General features: G+C 45.5%; 1 protein-coding gene across 4 annotated transcripts in view; it reads left to right on the top strand.

Annotated features, from left to right (window-relative positions):
- Nucleotides 1–628: 628 nt before the first annotated feature.
- Nucleotides 629–18539, top strand: part of GMEB1 (glucocorticoid modulatory element binding protein 1) — a 31590-nt gene continuing 13679 nt past the window's right edge. The window contains exons 1-7 of one of the 4 annotated variants that reach the window (XM_088442162.1): nt 629–963; nt 1385–1547; nt 1768–1847; nt 1926–2050; nt 4744–4847; nt 4930–5084; nt 5246–5377. In XM_088442162.1, coding sequence (XP_088298288.1) covers nt 1420–1547; nt 1768–1847; nt 1926–2050; nt 4744–4847; nt 4930–5084; nt 5246–5377 — 724 coding nt within the window. In that variant the 5' untranslated portion in view covers nt 629–963; nt 1385–1419. The other 3 variants (XM_088442160.1, XM_088442163.1, XM_088442159.1) reach the window with 3 other exon arrangements.

The raw sequence follows: 18539 nt of genomic DNA, 5'->3' as shown, positions 1-18539 counted from the left end.
TAATAATAAATGTGGCCACAAAAAAAAACTGTAAAGGGGAGGCATTGGGAACAGAAAGGGGAGGTGCCAATACAGGAAGGAGTCATAATTAATCATTAATCGCCCCCCCCTAAAAGAACAGTCTAGATTCGGCGGGTGTGCAGCAGAAGAATAGATACTGTGCGCATGCACACAACATCTATTCTCTGTATAGGGGGAGCCTGGGGGCAGCCCAGCATCTCGGAGTGCTGGGCACGCCCCCACAGTGACATGGGCAGAGGTCCTGCGCGGCTACTCTCATTTCCCAACAGGCCCGTCCCGTTATAGTATCGAATTGTTGCGATGCCTATTTACCATCGCATTGCATGATTTAATGGTAGTGTCTAGATACCCTTCATGGAAAGGACCCTGACGTTATCAGCTACCATACATCATTCCCTACCATCCACGTAGACATAGAGGGGGAATATAATCTTGTGGCGAGCAGACAAGTTTCTTCTTTAGGTGGACTTTATGGGTATGGAATCAGAATTCCGCCCTCACTCACGTCACTTCCAGGTCCTTCGCATGAAGGAGAAATAAGCTCCTACCATTATTTGATGTCATAAGCCGGCAACTATTTGATGCCAGGCTTCCGATATCCATCCCATTCCCTACTCTGAGTCTGGAACCCTTGAAGCTCGGCAGTGTTGTTACGTCTTGAGCGCTGCTCACCAGCGCCACCTGGCGACGGCTGCTGGAACTGCACGGCCATGCTTCTTCACGTCGCCGGTGCACAGATTGCAGCAATGGACTCTGCTACTATGAAATAATTCGGGATGTGTAGGACAGGCAGCAGCTGGGAGAAGGCGGCACCATGCAGCACACACATCACAAACACAGGACGTTGTGGGAAGGACTCGGGACCTTCCCCCTCAGCTCGTGTCGTGGACTGTGCACAGTGGTCACGTGACCGGAAAGAACGGCCGCGCGCCGTCTCACTGGGTGTGATTAGCGCATGCGCTAGTTTCTTATATCCGGATAATAGTCCCAGCGGGGAGGAGGGGGATCACTGATCACTGAGCGACCCGGGGGAAGGTGGGAAGCGCTGTGGGTGAGCTTGGGAGGGTTTTGCTATTGTGTCACCAAGTGGTCTCTCCCTACCACACTCTCCCCATAGTCTGTATCCTAGGTAGCAGCAGTGTTGGGTGGGATGTAAGGTGGGCTGTGAGTGTGAGTACTGTGGCTCAGTAAACAAAATTTAGAGAAGTGTGGCTGAGAAGCTGCAGCAGAGCTGTGCAGTGTATAAACAGTGACCTATCATTTTTTACATGTCTATGTTAGGGAAATCAAATTGGGGCTTATAGACAGATATTGTGCAGGGGTGTAGCTCAGATGCTAATCCAGTTGTGTTTGTAATTTTCAGCAGGTTGACTTACATGTAAGCTATCCATGTGACACATGGCGAATGCTGAGGTAACCGTCCCTATGGGGGACGTTGTGGTGATCCCTAGTGACTGCACAGAAGGGGAGGATCCTGAGGACACCAAGACGCAGGTTATCCTGCAGTTGCAGCCTATACCCCATGAGTAAGTGCTTGTAAATATTCTTTTAATCTATTCTTATTCAGGATCTTTCAACAGTTTTCACACTTTTACTTTAAAATGTATTAGTGGATACTTCTTTGTTAGACTTCATTTTGAGTACCATCATATTCATGCTCTCGAGCCAATTTCACTAATAATCCTGCTGCTAAAATATTCTTCTTTCTATTAATGATTGTATCCTGTTTTTTCCCTATTCATGCAGGATGTACGAGGAGATGTCTGACACCAATGCTGCTGTTGTGTCTCTGGAAACTCACACTCTGAAGATGGGAGACACTCTAGGTTAGTAACATGAGGCTTCCCTTTATTGCTTTTCATTGGAGGTAACCTTATTCCTTAAGGTTTTCCTTTGTCTTATAGATGGTGGCACGGTGGAACTAAGTGAGGACATTGATATTGCATATCCCATCACCTGTGGGGACAGCAAGGCTGTTTTACTATGGAAGAAATTTGTGTGTCCTGGAATCAATGTCAAATGTGTCAAGGTGATGATGTACATAAATTTACCCACTGCAGATGCCTCTAAAACCCCTTATCCACACACTCTACATCTCCCACCTGGACTATTTTTACCTTCTCCTTTCTGGTCTCCCTATGTGTTGCCTCTTTCTATTCCAATCTATTCTTAAAGCTGCTACTCATCTTATTTTTTCACTAGTTACATATCCCTTTAGAATTCAATTCAAACTCCTCACCTTAAATATAAAGCCCTTAATCATTCCTCCTCTACCTACAGATATGAGACCGCCGGTGTGCCCTAGATGTCTCGGGAGTAGTAGTAGACCATACGTTACACACACCGTGCACTAGAGATGCTAGGCTGCGACAGTAACTGCACAAGAATTGGTTTTACATACTTACAGAGTTGCAGATGAAGCACAATAGAACTTGGGGCCTGATTCAGACCCGCTCGCTAAGATGAATACTCTCGCTGCTGTCTATGGTATGTAGTGTGTATGCATTTGCCCGCTGCACATAGACAGCCAGCAGAGTGAGTGACAGGAGAAACCGTTTGTAGGTGGTAACAGGGGCTGCCCATTAAAAACGGGGGCGTGGAGGTGCAAACGCAGACGTACCTGCGCATCTCAACGGCGTTTTAGAGATGTGTATAATTATAAGAGTATCATAGAACACGTCACCTGGCTTGTTTTTACACTGAAGTGCTTGTGGCAGGGTATGGTCAACCGCAATCGCTGCGATAGCGTCTGATGTACCGATGGTTGCATACACTTCCTGGACATGATGTGCACAAGTGGGGGCGTCTTAAGACAGGCTGGTGGGTGTCTGCATACACTATGTGATCGCTCTTTAAGAAATACTGGGCGTGCTAATGCATTGCAGTGCGATAGCACTGCCTATGCAATTACATACACATCGTGCGAGCGATCGCATCTAGTGAGTGGCTCTGAATCGGGCCCTTGTGTGAGAAAAAGCTGCAACCTTGTGCCCTGAGGGACTATTAGGCACAAGTTAAGCAGTGGTGTATGAGGACATATCTGTCTCTCCTCCCTCCTCTCTGTCCACACTCCCTCCAGCCCTCTCCCTGCTCCTCCTACTGTCACCTCCACTGTACTCTGGTCACTTTCTCTTGTGCCTTCCTCCAGGTGTTCCACTGAAGCGCCTCCTTGCCAAATCTTCCAGTCTCCCCAGTTTTAAATATTCCCTCAAGACACACATTTTCACTCAAGCCTACCAGACCTCCTCTGAACTATTTTCTTACTCCCTCCTACCCGCCTTGTCTCCTTCCCAGTTCTCGCTCCAACGGTTTACACTCCATCCTTGTAGAGTGTGAGCTCTTGGGCAGGACCCTTTTCCATTTTGTACTTCCTTTGCTCTATCTTTGCCACCAGTGCTCCTTGTTTTTTATATCCTTCCCTTTAACCCATATGATGGGTGCAGGATTGATATGGAAAGCTCAGTTAATACAAAAATAAGGTTCACAAAACAATGCTTGAAGTGCAAAAGTTAGGTATTTTATTCAAATATACCCAAATGATACATCAGGTGGTGTGAGGACATTTCTAGAGTGAAGAACTGACCCCTAATATTGTTCTGACACTCATTCTTAGGGGTATATGTACTAAAGTGTGGTTTTTTTAGAAGTGGAGATTTTGCCCATAACAATTAATGAGATTGTACTTCTCATTTATCCAGTACCTTCTAGAAGATAATAGCTAGAATCTGATTGGTTGCTATCGTGTCTTAAAGTCTGAGGCATTCTGATTCTATCAACTGACAAAATGTTATCTTATCTGTGCCTAGAACATATCGGTACATTTTTGTATATATGCTAAAGTTAGATAGAAACAGGACAGCTTGGTATATAGACTGTAGGTTACATGCATTTCTAAAGTGTCAGTTTCTGATAAATAGTTGATACAAATGCTTTATTATTGCACAACCATAATCTTTCTCCTACCTAATGGTCTAAGCATCCTGAGACCATTCATGTGTGGGGTTGCTTTTCAGCCAATGGAGTGGGATCACTCACAATTTTGCCTAAGAACACAGTCATGAATAAAGAATGGTACCAAAATATTCTCCAAGAGCAACTTCTCCCAACCATCCAAGAACAGTTTGGTGACGAACAATGCCTTTTCCAGCTTGATGGAGCTCCTTGCCATAAGACAAAAGTGATAACTAAGTGGCACGGGGAACAAAACATCGAAATTTTGGGTCCATGGCCAGGAAACTCCCCAGACCTTAATCCCATTGAGAACTTGTGGTCAATCCTCAAGAGACGGGGGGACAAACAAAATCCACAAATTCTGACCAACTCCAAGCATTGATTAGGAAAGAATGGGCGGCCATCAGTCAGTATGTGGCCCAGAAGTTGATTGACAGCATGCCTAGGTGAATTGCAGAGGTCTTGAAAAAAAAAGGGTCAACACTGCAAATATTGACTCTTTGCATAAACTTAATGTAATTGTCAATAAAAGCCTTTGACACTTATGAAATGCTTGTAATTTTACTTCAGTATACCATAGTAACATCTGACAAAAAGGTCTAAAAACACTGAAGCAGCAAACTATGTGAAAATCAATATTGTGTCATTCTCAAAACTTCTGGCCATGGCTGTAGTATGCACTGTATAATCGTTTACTGAATTGTCTTATTGCCTTTCTAATTTACCGACACTTTTTTTTTTTTTTTTTCTTACTGGCTATGTTGTATTCAGTTTAATGACCAAATGATTAGTCCCAAGCACTTTGTACATCTGGCTGGAAAATCAACTTTAAAGGATTGGAAACGAGCCATTCGGCTGGAAGGAGTCATGCTGAGGTTGGCATCTTATGTATCTGTTTTGTTAATGTGTCTATAACTGGTGAATTGTAGAGCTGTAGCTGTTTGCCATTCTCTGCAGGAAAATGATGGATTCTGGACAGATTGATTTTTATCAGCATGACAAACTCTGCACAAACACCTGCCGGAGCACTAAGTTTGACCTTCTGATTAGCAGTGCACGTGCACCTTTTCCAGGACAGAGCAGTGTAGTGCAGACCGCCACCACAGGAGAAGGTATGGGATTACATGTCTAAAGCACCTAACCTGTCATGTCCATTGCAAAATAACTCCCCATTTGTACCACCCACATTACAGTAGTATTGCTAAACTGACAGAAGGGCAACAAAAAGATGCCCACCCATCCCTCTAAAATCTGTCACCTTCTTCATCTAAAGGCAGTCTCTCTTCAGTAAGTGTGTCGGAAGAAACCGTGGAGGATGGTTCAATTGAGTGGGGTCCTGGACTTACTGCTACAGTACATATGAATAGAGAAGACCGAAGTAAAAAAGAGGCAGAAGAGATATCTGGTAAGCAAGATCAGAAAAACAATACAGCCACCTGTCATATTCTGTTAGCATGTTCTGAACAGCAATATTTTCTGAAAATTGTAAGAATGAAAAGTAAAGATACTATGGGCCAGATTCAAGTAGCTGTGAATAGTTTTCGCACAAAAAGGCGTTTAGTGCAATCTTTTGGTGCGAATTCTCCATACACTGATATAGTGAAAAGTTTTTTCACTATACCAGAGCAGGTGAAAGTTGTGCAAAATCGTTACTTTTGGTTAAATATGTCTTGGTTCAGAACCCTTTCGAAAAAAACCCTTGTACACACACAGCGGCAGCCGCTAGGAGGGGGCTGGGACATGCCCCCTGGTTGCCGGGACCTGCGGGTAGAAACAGATTATGGTGGTTCAGTGTGTACGAACAACCGCCATCTGCAGATTACTCGATCTGCAGATATATCTGTTTAGTGTATACCGACCATAAAGTACAGCTAGGTAATCTCTGCAAAAAAGAAAAACCACTATATGGATTAGCACGATCATTAGTGGTGCAAAAGCTACACACAAAGTCTGTGTGAGACCAATTCCTATTGTACTTTGTTTATTTAGATACACTAGGTCATATTCAGAAGTATCAGTGCTCCTGATTGACGCATGTTATTTTTCAGGGATAATGAGTGTTACACAGTATGTGGATTGTTTGTATACCCACACACTTATACAAAATGTATACATAAACAGAAAATTGGGAAAAAATTAGAAATAGAAAAAATTGCATGCACTGTTAGAGAGAAATGTATGTCTAAAACTTATAGCACTACAATGGTGTGTTCATAAGTATAGTGCCCAGTACGGACCTCAAACAGGTCACAGGCAATATGCATGGTCAGTGGGTGTTGCGTCCTGGTGGGGCGGTGTCCTGTACCCTGTTATTGTTGCGCTCACCTCCTTGTGAGTGGGGTGATGGTCTCCGGTGGCTCAGTTCGCTGACTGCGCCGCCAGTATGTCGGTGTGCAAGGACTCGCGCGCACTGACTGGGGCAGTGTCCAGGCCGGCTCTCAGCGAGACTTCCGGTTTGCCGCGTGTCGTGAGACTCCGCTGCTTCCGGGTCTCAGCTGGTCTACAGCCGCTCGAATCGCACCAACTTCGAGGAGACTTGGTTGTATTGGGGAGTTGGGGTTGGTGTATATACCTGTCTGATACAGGTGATGTGTGTGTCTTCCAACACGTATCGGCCTCAAGCCTTCCTCAGGGAATTATGTTGCATTTCAGATGTGATGGCTATTTATAGCTGTCATGTGTGGCGCCATCTTTGACCTCAGATGTCATTCTGATAGTGTGGTGGCCATCTTTGAAATTGTATTGGTCATACCTGGCCCTTACAATAAAAACATGGTACAAAATAAAGTAAAATGGATCTAATGCTGGAATTAAGATGACATAGAGCACAGGTTCTCAAACTTGGTCCTCAGGACCCCATACAGGTCACGTTTTGCAGCTCACCCAGCAGGTGCACAGGTGTAGTCATTACTCACTGATACATTTTAAAGTTCCACAGGTGGAGCTAATTATTTCACTTGTGATTCTGTGAGGAGACCTGGAAAACATGCACTGTTTGGGATCCTGAGGACCGAGTTTGAGAACCACTGACATAGAGAAATACTTTAGACATATATGGATGGGAAAGGAATTCAATGATTTGGTATGATTTGTGATCACCCAAATCACAGGATATATGTAATGTTCCTCAACATTAATTATATCACTCCTATGGATGTATTACACTAATGTGAATGGCTTTCTTCTTATATATAGCTCGATTATCTAGGGACCCTAACTAGACCCTGCAGCTCAGTTAAATAATCTAATAACACCCACAACCAGCGTAGCGTGGATTTCCAATAAGATTTTCTATACTATATGGATTAGTTGATTCGGTGCAAAAACGTGATATTGCAGCAACACCAGTGGCTGCATTTCCAGCTTTTTGAACTGCATCCATTAGGACACTGACTTTAGGATGTGGGAAGAACTTCAGCTGTTTGTAATGGAATGAGGAGGTTAGTGGTTTAAGACAATGTTGTAAAATATCTGCATGGTCAGAGCAACAAGAGACTAGCTAATCTTGTTGGAGAGGCACTGACCTGTTCACTGGTGTTATTATGCACATGCAGGCAAAGAAAGGGCTATATGAGAGACCAGAATACTAATACTGTATACTTCTTAATGTGTACTTATCTATCTTCAGGTTCCATAGGCATCCACAGGAATATCATGGGGATAATGTAGTTGCAGTGGTCCAGGTACCAAACAGTTAAAGCTTTCAGCTCTCAGGATGCCTCTGGTCCTCCTCCACATATACCCCGCCCCAGGCCACAGGCATTCAGTTGTTCGTTTGGTGTGGCAGGATTCAGACGCACTGTTGTAACAGGGGACTGCTCAGGCAGTCCTAAGATTTAATTTTATGTTTGTTTTTTGTTTGTTTTTTTCTATGATTTTGAGTTTGCAATGCTGAGTGTCTGAATTAAGACACATGCACTGCGACTCCGCCGGGCCGTAACATCTCTGGTGATTTCCGCGTGTCATGGCAGAGCTTGCTAGCAACAATGCTGGGGCCTTGACTGCAACCGGGCGCACGCAGATGTCTGGTAAGGTGATTCCTCGTTTACAGGGAATCATGTGCGACTGTCCTTTCTTCCGGCACCGGAAGCCGCTGCAGTGAGGACCCGGAGTGTGTGCGTCCTCACTAGACCACCGGGTCCTTATCGTCTGACGCCTGGGATCGGCAGCAGAAGCTTCTGCTGCCATGTTGCCAGCTTACCCGGCTGGTTGATGCAGTTTAGGGGAGGTAGGCTCTCCCCCGGCAGCTCCTCCCCCAACGCAGACGCAGTTCATTGAAAGGTTTTTGCGCGTCTGTCGCTCCTCCTACCCGCCTCGTGTATATGAGATGCTCACAGTCCACTACGTTGTGCTGCTGTAGCTGTTGAGTAGTTGATTCAGAGCCCAATGCAACTAAATTGTATATGCATTGAATGTGAAGGTGTGCTAGCTGCTGTGTTGATACTGCCTTTTATTTCTGACTATCAGTTCTAACTATCACTGTTTCTCCTCATCCCTCTGTTGCAGGTGTATGGCTTTTTTTTCTTTACATTTCACAAGTGATGTACTTGTTTGTGAAGGCTGTCACATTACATTACTTTGCATTTTTACCTTTTATAATTGATGTGTCAAAAAGTAAACTGAATCAGCAGGGGGAGGCCCCTGTCCTGCTTTCATGTAAATCCTGTTTGGCGGGCTTGTCCTCTTAGGACTTTATAAAGGATGGTTTGTGTGCTGTCTGTTATAAAGAGCCACTTCACCAGCCCAGTTTACTAGTCCCTGTACAGGAGCCATACTGGGTGTCCTTTTCTCCGGTAATGAAAGCAGTCTGCTGTTGCGAGCAGACTTGAGTCACTAAGGCGCTTAAACAGAAGTTATCTTTTTATTTGTCTGTTCAGCATATGGATTCAGACGCATCATCTGAGGAATCGAATGATGCGCAGGGTTCTTCGGGGTCTAACTCTGCAGAGGAGGACCATTCTTCTACAGTGAATGCTCCTTCTTTGAGGATGGTCAAATCAATCCTAGATATACAGGATGATCAACCAGCTCCTAGTAAGAAGGCACCAGTGTTTAAACACCAAAAGGTGGTGAAAGCTGAGTTTCCTAAATCCGAGCAGCTCACTGAACTTATGGAAGAGGCATGCGGTAACCCGGATAAACTGTTTTATATTACCAAAAGATTAGCATCGTTGTATCCTTTCCTAGCTTCTGAATGTACGAAGTGGGAAATTCTTCCTACTGTGGATGCTCATGCAGGAATGCTACATTGCCTATTTCGTCAGCATCGTCTCTTAAGGATCCTACAGATAGAAAAATTGAAAGCTGTCTTAAGGAAATGTTTTCATAATCTGGAGCTGTTACTCGTCCAGCTAGGGCTTGGGTAGCCAAAGCAGTTGAAGAGTGGACAGGGGCATTGGAGGATTCTCTTATCAGATGCTGTCAGAAAATGGCTCACATATATCTCCCACATACGGAAGCAGCCTCTTATTTTGGGAGGAGCTGCAATAGATGTGGTACTCTTAGATTCTAAAGCATCAGCAGCCTCAGTGGTGGCTCGTAGGGTCCTTTTTGGTTAAGGTCCTGGAAAGCTGATACAGGGTCAAAGAAGGCTCTGGAATCCTTACTTTCTATGGAAATATACTTTTTGGGGCAGAGTTTGATAAGATAATAGCTACACTAAAGCTGCATACACGTAAAGATTTTCTGTCCAACCATCCAACTAGTTGGTTGGAATGAAAATCTGGTAAGGCAAATGACAATGAGCAATTTGCTCCTAAACACCGGAAAATGGACAAAAACTGTTGTTTGAACAAATTGTTTAGCTCAAACATTTAACAAACTTGTCTGACGACCATTTTCATCTGTTTTCTGGCATTTAGGAGCAAATTGATGATCATCATTTACTCCCATACGTTACCAGATTTTCATTCCAACCAATCAACTAGTTGGATGGTTGGACAGAAAATCTTTACGTGTGTACCCAGCCTTAGAGCTTCAAAATCTGCAGGTCTGCCATCTACGGCTACATTAAAGTTTAAGCAGATTTTTTTTCAGTCCTTTTTGTCCCCAGGGACGAGCGAAGGAACATACTACTTCCAGGCAGTCTAGTTTTGGCAGGACAACCAGGCAGAATACTATGAGGTCTGGGACGGCCAGACATCTAGCTTCTAAGCCGGACGACAAACCACCTGCATGATGGGACGGGGACGGGCCTCTTCCTGGGCAGACTTCTTCAGTTTGTGGATTACCAGCATCAAACAGACGCCTGGGTCCGAGAAGTGGTCTCTCAGGGATATGCCCTTATTTTCCGGAGGCTTCCTCCCCAGATTTTTTTTTTTTTTTTTTATTATTTGTACAAATCCCCCATCCGATGTGATCAAGGCCTTGGCTCTGCAGGCAGGGGTGTGATGATACCGGTTCCTGTGTTTCAGCAAGGAAGTGGTTATTATTCCAATCTATTTTTGGTTCAGAAACCGAATGGGTCTCATCCCTCTATTCTAAATCTAAAAACCCGCAACAAGTTTATCCATATGCAAACTCTTCAGTCAATTATTTTGGCAATTGAGCCTGGGGATTTTATGGTTTCCCTGGACATTCAGGATGTGTATCTGCATGTGCCAATATGCCATCCCACCAACAATTTCTACGGCTTGCTGTCCTGCAACAACATTACCAATTTGAGGCACTACCCTTTGGTCTATCAACAGCCCCTCGAGTCTTTACCAAAATAATGGCTGTTATGACTACCTGCATCAGGGAATCAGAATACTACCATATCTGGGATGACCTTCTGATATTGGCACAGTCTCTAGCTGTTTTACAACACCATCTCCAACTGCCCATTGTCTGCCTACAGAAGCACGCCTGGATCATGAATAGGAAGAAATCCTTTCTCCAAGCAAATGGTACATCTGGGGGCACTTCAGGTTTTTCAGGCACAAATGGTATTTCTGCCAGAGGACAAGATTGAGGTCCTATCATTGCGAATACGTAAATTGCTACACAAGCGAAGCGTATCCATTCTATCAACGATGCAGGTCCTGGGGTCAATGGTATCCACCTTCGACATTGTGTGGTATGCTCAGTTCCATTTCAGGCCTCTACAAAAATTGATTCTCTCCAGGTGGAATGGACTGTATAATCTGATAAAGTCCCAGAGTGCCTCTCCCTTCCTCCATAAAAGGATCATCTGGACAAAGGTCGCGCATTCTGTATTCCAAATTGGGTTCTTCTCACCATGGATGCCAGTCTTCGCGGATGTGGGGCAGTGACAGGTCATCACACCTTTCAGGGAAGATGGAAAAATCAGGAAAGTCATCTGACTGTAAACATTCTGGAGCTTTGAGCAGTATACAAAGCACTAATCGTGGCACAGGACCTTCTCCAGGGCAGACCGGTCCAGATCCAGTCCGACAACGCGACCACAGTAGCCTATCTCGATCATCGGGAAGGCACGCAAAGTCATGTAGCCATGAGGGAAGTGACAAACATTCTAATTTGGGCAGAACGTCATCTTCCGGCCATCTCTGCAATATTCATCCCGGGAGTTGTTAATTGTAAAGCGGACTTACTAAGTCGTCTGGACATGCACGCCGGAGAGTGGTCTCTCCACCCGGGGGTTTTTCAACTCCTGGTGTACAAATGGGGCCTACCAGACATAGACCTCATGGCATCACGTCACAATCACAAGGTCCCCAGGTACATGTCCAGGACCAGAGATCCCTCACCAGCCTTCATGGACGCACTAGCAGTAAGATGGGACTTCAAGCTGGCTTATCTCTTTCCTCCGATTTCCCTCCTCCCAAGGGTTCTCAGGAAATTCAAGCTGGAAGGCAGAACAGTAATACAAGTGGCTCCTGCCTGGCCCACACATCATTGGTTCACCGACATACGGAATCTATCCATAGACAGTCTGTATCCTCTTCCTCTATGGCCAGATATGTTAGCGCAGAGTTTCTGCCTCCATCCGGACTTACCTCGCCTGTCTTTGACGAGTCTTCCATCTTAAGAGCCAAGGGTTTCTCCAGCTCTGTGATTCAAATGATGCTTGGGTCACGAAAGCCTTCCACTCCCCGCATCTATTAGAGTTTGGCCTTCTTTTGGTCCATGGTGTTCCCACAGAAAATATGACCCTAAGGTGTTTAGGGTTTCTGGTTTTTCTCCAGCTGCATTAGACCTTGGTGGTCTCCGCCTGGCCACTATGAGAGTGCAGATTTCTGCACGGTCAGGCTGGTTCCAGAAAAAGATTGCTTCTGTACCAGATGTTAGAATTTTTTTTTTTTTTTTTGTCCCACCGGTAGCACCTTTGGGATTTGTCTTAGGTTCTCAAGGGGCTATAAGCCCCCATTTGAAGCTCTGGACTCTGTAGACTTGAAATGGTTGACAGCGAAGACACTTTCTTTTAGATATTTCTTCTGCACGCAGAGTCTCTGACTTGGTAGCGCTCTCATCGCTCACCATTTTTTATTTTACACCAGGATAGAGCTGTTCTTTGTACAAGGGGGTTACCTTCCTAAGGTAGTGTCCCGTTTTCATATGAATGAAGAAATTGTGGTTCCAGCTTTTCAGGCTTCAGATCTTTCTGTAGGTTAAGCCTCTCTGGATGTAGTTCGTGCTCTTCGTATCTATGTTAAGCGTACAAACTCTTTTAGACAATCAGATACTCCTTTTTGTGTGTTATGGTTTTAACAAACGAGGATGGCCAGCTAACAAACAGACTCTGGCTAAATGGATACGTATGACTATCTCTCAGGTATACACACAGGCTGATCTCCCTGTTCCAAACACGGTGACAGCACATTCTACCTGGTCTGTAGAGCCATAATGGGCATTTAGTCGTGGTGCCTCTGTTGAGCAATTGTGCAAGGCAGCCACTTGGTCTTCTGTTAACACTTTTCTCAGGTTCTACGCCTTTGATACTTTTGCGTCTCAGGATGCTTCCTTTGGGCGACGAGTTCTCCTTTCTGCTCAGAGCGTCCCCACCCTTGGGGAACTGCTTTTGGACATCCCCATGGTATCCCTGTGTATCCCTATGGAACCTGAAGAAGAAAATGAGTTCTGGTAGACTTACCATTGATTACTCTTCTTCAGTGTCCATAGGGATCCACAGGGATACCATGAGGATATTATGGTTGGAGAGATCCAGACACCAAACTGTTAAAGCTTCAGCTCCCAGGATGCCTTGGGTCCTCCATATATACCCCGCCCTTAGCCATAGGAATCAGTTGTTCGTTTGGTGCGGCAGGAACAAGACGCACCTTTGTAACAGGGGACTGCTCAGGCAGTCCTAAGCTGTTATTTTGTTTTTTGGGTTGGCAGTACTAAGTGTCCTGAATTAAGACTCATATACTGCGACTCCATCTACCTCCGTTGGGCCGCAACACCAGTAACAGGGCTGGTGATTTCGGTGGGGCACGGCTGAGCTTGCTAGCAGCAATGCTGTGACCTGGACTGCAACCAGACGCACGGAGATGTCTGGTAAGGCGGTTCCTCACTTATGTGGAAATGCGTGTGGCAGTCCTTGCTTCTGGTGTCAGAGACGCACCAGAAGACGCTGCAGTCAGGGCCCGAGATTGTTCGCGTCATCACTACACCCCCGGGGCCTTGTCTTCTGACGCTGGGGATTGGCAGTAGACGCTTCTGCTGCCACAAGGCCAGCGTACCCAGCTTGTTAACTCTGCTTAGGGGAGGCTGGATCTACCCAGACGCAGTCCCAGTGAAGGGTTTTACGCGTCTGAGTTGCTCCACCTACCCTCAACGTGTATGTGAGATGCACAAGTATGCTGCTGTAGCTGTTGGTCTCAGGAGGGTTTGGGTAAATCTCAGTGTATACCTCTTCCGTGGTAAAGGTATACAGGGCTCTATATCTACCATTCCTGGTGTTTGTGTAGTTGATTTAGAGTCCATTGTAATTATATTACATATGCATTGCATGTGACTGTTTGCTAGCTGCTATTGACACTCAGTTATAATTCTCTGACAGACAGAGAAATAAAAATCACTTTTTTTTTTTTTTTTTTCTCTCCATCCTTTGGGGTGAAGGTTTTTCTTTGAGTACTTCGCATTCATTTGAGATTTTGTGAAAGCTGTCACACAGCATTGCATTTATTACCTTTATAAACATGTCTAAAGATAAAGGGAAACAGGAGGGGAAGCCCCCTGTGCTGGTTTCATGTATATGGCCTATGTGTCCTCTCAGGATGTAAAGGATGGTTTGTTATAAAGAACCACCTCACCAGTCTAGTTTACCTGTCTCTGGATAAAGAGCCATCTTGGGTATCCTTTTTGTCCCAGATAATGAAGCAATTTGTGGATCGTATGGCTGCTCCCACAATGCCTCCTTGGATGGAGTGTCCACAGCTTGCTATGTTTGGACCTCCTATGCATCATTCCTGGAAAGATGTTTATGGCCATTCTAGTCAAAGTATAGCACCATCTAATGTTGAAAGCAGACCGGTAGTTACTAAGGCGCCTAAGTGCAAGTTCTCTTTATCAGTCTGCTCAACATATGGATTCAGACACATCATCGGAGGAATCGGATGATGTGCAGGGCTCTTCTCCTCCAGGGTCTAGCTCGTGGGAGGAGGACCATCCGTCCAAAGTGGATGTTCCTTCTTCGGTGAGGTTGGTTAAATCAGTCCAAGATATTCAGGATGATGCACCAGCTCATAGTATGAAGGCTCCAATGTTTAATCATCACCGGAAGGTGGTCAAGACGGAGTTCCCTGTATCTGAACAGCTCACTGAGCTTATGGATGAGGCATGGGGTAACCCAGACAAACTATTTTATGTGAATAAAAGAATAACATCGTTGTACCCTTTTCTCAGCTGCTGTATGTACTAAGCGGGAGGTACCTCCTACTGTGGATGCTCGTGTAACTCATTTAATCAGAAATGCTACATTGCCTTTCCGTCAACATCTTCTCTGAAGGATTCCACAGATAAGAAAATAGAAGCATGTCTTGAGGCAATATTTTCATCACCTGGAGCGGTTACTCATCCAGCTATGGCTGGAGCCTGGGTAGCCAAAGCTATTGAAGAATGGATGGGGGAATTGGAAGACTCTACCAGATGCTACCAGAGAACAGAGGATCTACAGTATATCTCCCACATACAGGAAGCTGCTTCCTATCTGGCAGGAGCTGCGGTAGATGCTGGAATTTTAGCTTTTAAAGCATCAGCAGCTTCAATGGTGGCACACAGGACCCTTTTGGTTAAGATCCTGGAAAGCTGGTACAGGATCAAAGTGCTAGAAGTCTTACCTTTCTATGGAAAGGTACTTTTTGGAGCAGAGTTGGATAAGGTTATTGCTACTGTGGCGGCTTCAAAATCAGCAGGTCTGCCATCTACGGCGACTATAAAGTCTAAGCAGGTTTATTTTCGGTCCTTCCGTCCTCACAGACGAGCAAGGGAACGGTTTTCCTCTAGATCAACTAGTTTTCGCAAGACAACAAGGCGACAAACTAAGAGGGCTGGTCTGCCAAGACGTCCAGCTTCTAAACCGGACGACAAAATTTCGGCCTGATGGGGCGGGCCTCCTCCTGGGGCATCCCAGGGTGGGAGGCCGACTTCTTCAGTCTGCGGATTATTGGCATCAAACAACAACAAATGCCTGGGTCCGAGAAATGGTCTCTCGGGTATGCCCTCACTTTCAGGAGGCATCTTGCACAGATCCTCCATCAGATGCGGTCAAGGCCTTGGCCTTTCAGGAAGCCATTCGCTCCCTGCTGCAGACGGGGGTAATAATCCCGGTTCCTGTGTCGTTATTATTCCATTCTATTTCTGGTTCAGAAACCGAATGGGGCTTTATTGCCCTATACTAAATCTAAATACCTTAACAAGTTTATCCATGTACACAAGTTTCGGATGAAAACTCTGCGGTCAAATATTTTGGCAATGGAGCCAGGGAATTACATGGTTTCCCTGGACATTCAGGATGCATATCTGCATGTTCCTATTATACCATCCTACCAACACTCTTTACGGTTTGCTGTCCTTCAGCAGCATTACCAATTTCAAGCTCTACCCTTATGGCCTATCTACTGCTCCCCGGGTATTTACCAAAATAATGGACGATCGGTCCGGCATCCTGTTGGGGTCCCGGTGTCGGGAATAACATAGTTAGATCCCTTGCCGGGATTATGCTGTCTGTATTGAGACCGGCGGGCATGCATCCGCCAGTCTCATAACTGCATACCTTAACTGACCATAGCCTGCCTACGAAAGCACTGTTCGATAATCAATTGGAAGAAATCCTCGCTTTCTCCAACACAGCAGATGGTACATCTGGGAGTGTTGCTGGATTCTCGGGCACAAACTTTACTTCTGCCAGAGGAAAAGTTTGCGGCGCTGTCCTTATGAATACGCAAGCTGCTACGGAAGCGAAGGGTATCCAGTCTGTTTGGGATCAATGATATCCACCTTCGACATGGTGGGGTATGCTCAGTTCCATTCCAGGCCTCTGCAAAAGTTGATTATCTCACAGCATACGCTAGTCTTCGCAGATGGGGGGCAGTGACAGGTCATCACACTTTCAAGGAAGATGGACAAATCAGGAAAGTCATCTACCTGTAAACCTTCTTGAAATGCGAGCAGTGTACAAGGCACTTATCATGGCACAGGACCTGCTCCAGGGCAGGCCGGTCCAGATTCAGTCCAACAATGCGACTACAGTGGCCTATCTTAATCATCAGGGAGGCGCAAGAAGTTACGCAGCCATGAAAGAAGTGACGACGTTCTGCCCAAATCAGAACCTTTTTATCTTCTGGCCATCTCAGCAATATTCATACCGGGAGTACTCAATTGGGAAGCAGACTTCCTAAGTCGCCAGGACATACACGCCAGAGAGTGGTTTCTTCCTCTAGGAATGTTTTCAGCTCCTGGTAAACAAATGCGTCTACCAGAGAGATCTCATGGCATCACTTCATAATGACAATGTCCCCAGGTACGGGTCCAGAAACCCATGAGCAGCCTTCGTGGACGCATTGGCAGTAAGATGGGACTTCAAGTTGGCGTATCTCTTTCCTCAGATTTCTCTCCTTCCAAGAGTTCTCTGGAAATTCAAGCAGGAAGGCGGAACAGTAATACTGGTGGCTCCAGCTTGGCCCACACGCCTTTGTTTCACCGACATACATAATTTGTCCGTAGACAGTCCGTGTCCTCTTCCTCTATGGCAGGATCTGCAAACTCAGGCTCCCTGCCGGCATCCAGACTCACCTCGTCTGGCTTTGACGGTGTGGCTCTTGAGTCTTCCATCCTAAGAGCAAAAGGTTTTTCTAGTTCTGTAATTCAAACGATGCTTAGGGCATGGAAGCCTGCCTCTGCCTGCATCTATTACAGTGTTTGGCATTCTTTTGGTCAATGGTGTTCCCATAGGAAGTATGATCCTAAGGTGTTCAGGATTTCCAGGGTACTGGCTTTTCTTCAGGCGGAGTTAGACAACGGTCTCTGTCTTCCAGGTTTCTGCACTGTCAGTCTGGTTCCAGTGGAAGATTGCCTTATTACCAGATGTTAGAATTATTTTATAAGGAGTTCTGCGAGTTCAGCCTCCTTTTTGTTCCACCGGTAGCACCGTGGGATTTGTCTTTTGGTTCTTAAGGGGCTACAAGCTTCCCCATTTGAACCTCTAGACTCTGTAGATTTGAAGCGGTTGACAGCAAAGACCCTTTTTCTTCTTGCTATCTCTTTTTTTGTTCGCAAAGCTTCTGATTTGGCAGCGCTTTCTTGTCGCTCTCCATTTTTGATTTTTCATAAGGATAAAGCTGTTCTTGGTACAAGGGAGGGTTACCTTCCTAAGGTAGTGTCCCATTTTCATATGAATGAATAAATTGTAGTTCCAGCTTTTCAGGATTCAGATCTTTCTGTAGGTGAAGTCTCCCTGGATGTAGTTTGTGCTTTCCGTATCTCTGTGGAACGTAAAACAATATTAAAAAATCAGATGCTCTTTTTGTATTATATGGTTTTCACAAACTAGGATGGCCAGCTAATAAGCAGACTCTGGCGAGATGGCTACGCATGACTCTCTCAGGTGTACACACAGGCTGATCTCCCTGTCCCAAGCACGGTGACAGCACATTGTAATCTGTCTATAGGGCCATCGTGGACATTTAGTCGTCGTGTCTCTGCTGAGCAATTGTGCAAGGCAGCCACTTGGTCTTCTGTCCACACTTTTCTTAGGTTCTATGCCCTTGCCTCTCTGGATGCTTCCTTTGGGTGAAGCGTTCTCCTTTCTGCTCAGGAGTGTCCCCCACCCTAGGGGGCCTGCTTGAGGACATCCCCTGTGGACCCTGAAATTTGTGTTTATAGTATTACCTAGAGAACGCCTTTTCTTCGAGATCCATAGGGTCCACATGGCACCCACCCTGATGCACCTAGCTGCATAGGTAGTTTTTCTTTTGGTCACAGATTGCCTCATTTTGTGTTTCTGGTGTACGATTCCTTCTCCTTTTTCCTGCTCCTGCCTTGAAGCTTGTTAGCTAAACTGAAGTCCTATGGTTAGGGGTGGGGTATATATGGAGGAGGACAGGAGGCATCCTGGGAGCTGAAGCTTTAAATGTTTGGTGCCTAGATCTCTCCAACCATAATAT

This window comes from Taudactylus pleione, unplaced genomic scaffold (assembly GCF_031769625.1).
Source record: "Taudactylus pleione unplaced genomic scaffold, aTauple2 ptg000305l, whole genome shotgun sequence".
Lineage (NCBI taxonomy): Eukaryota > Metazoa > Chordata > Amphibia > Anura > Myobatrachidae > Taudactylus > Taudactylus pleione.
This window is presented reverse-complemented; position numbering and strand designations above follow the sequence as displayed.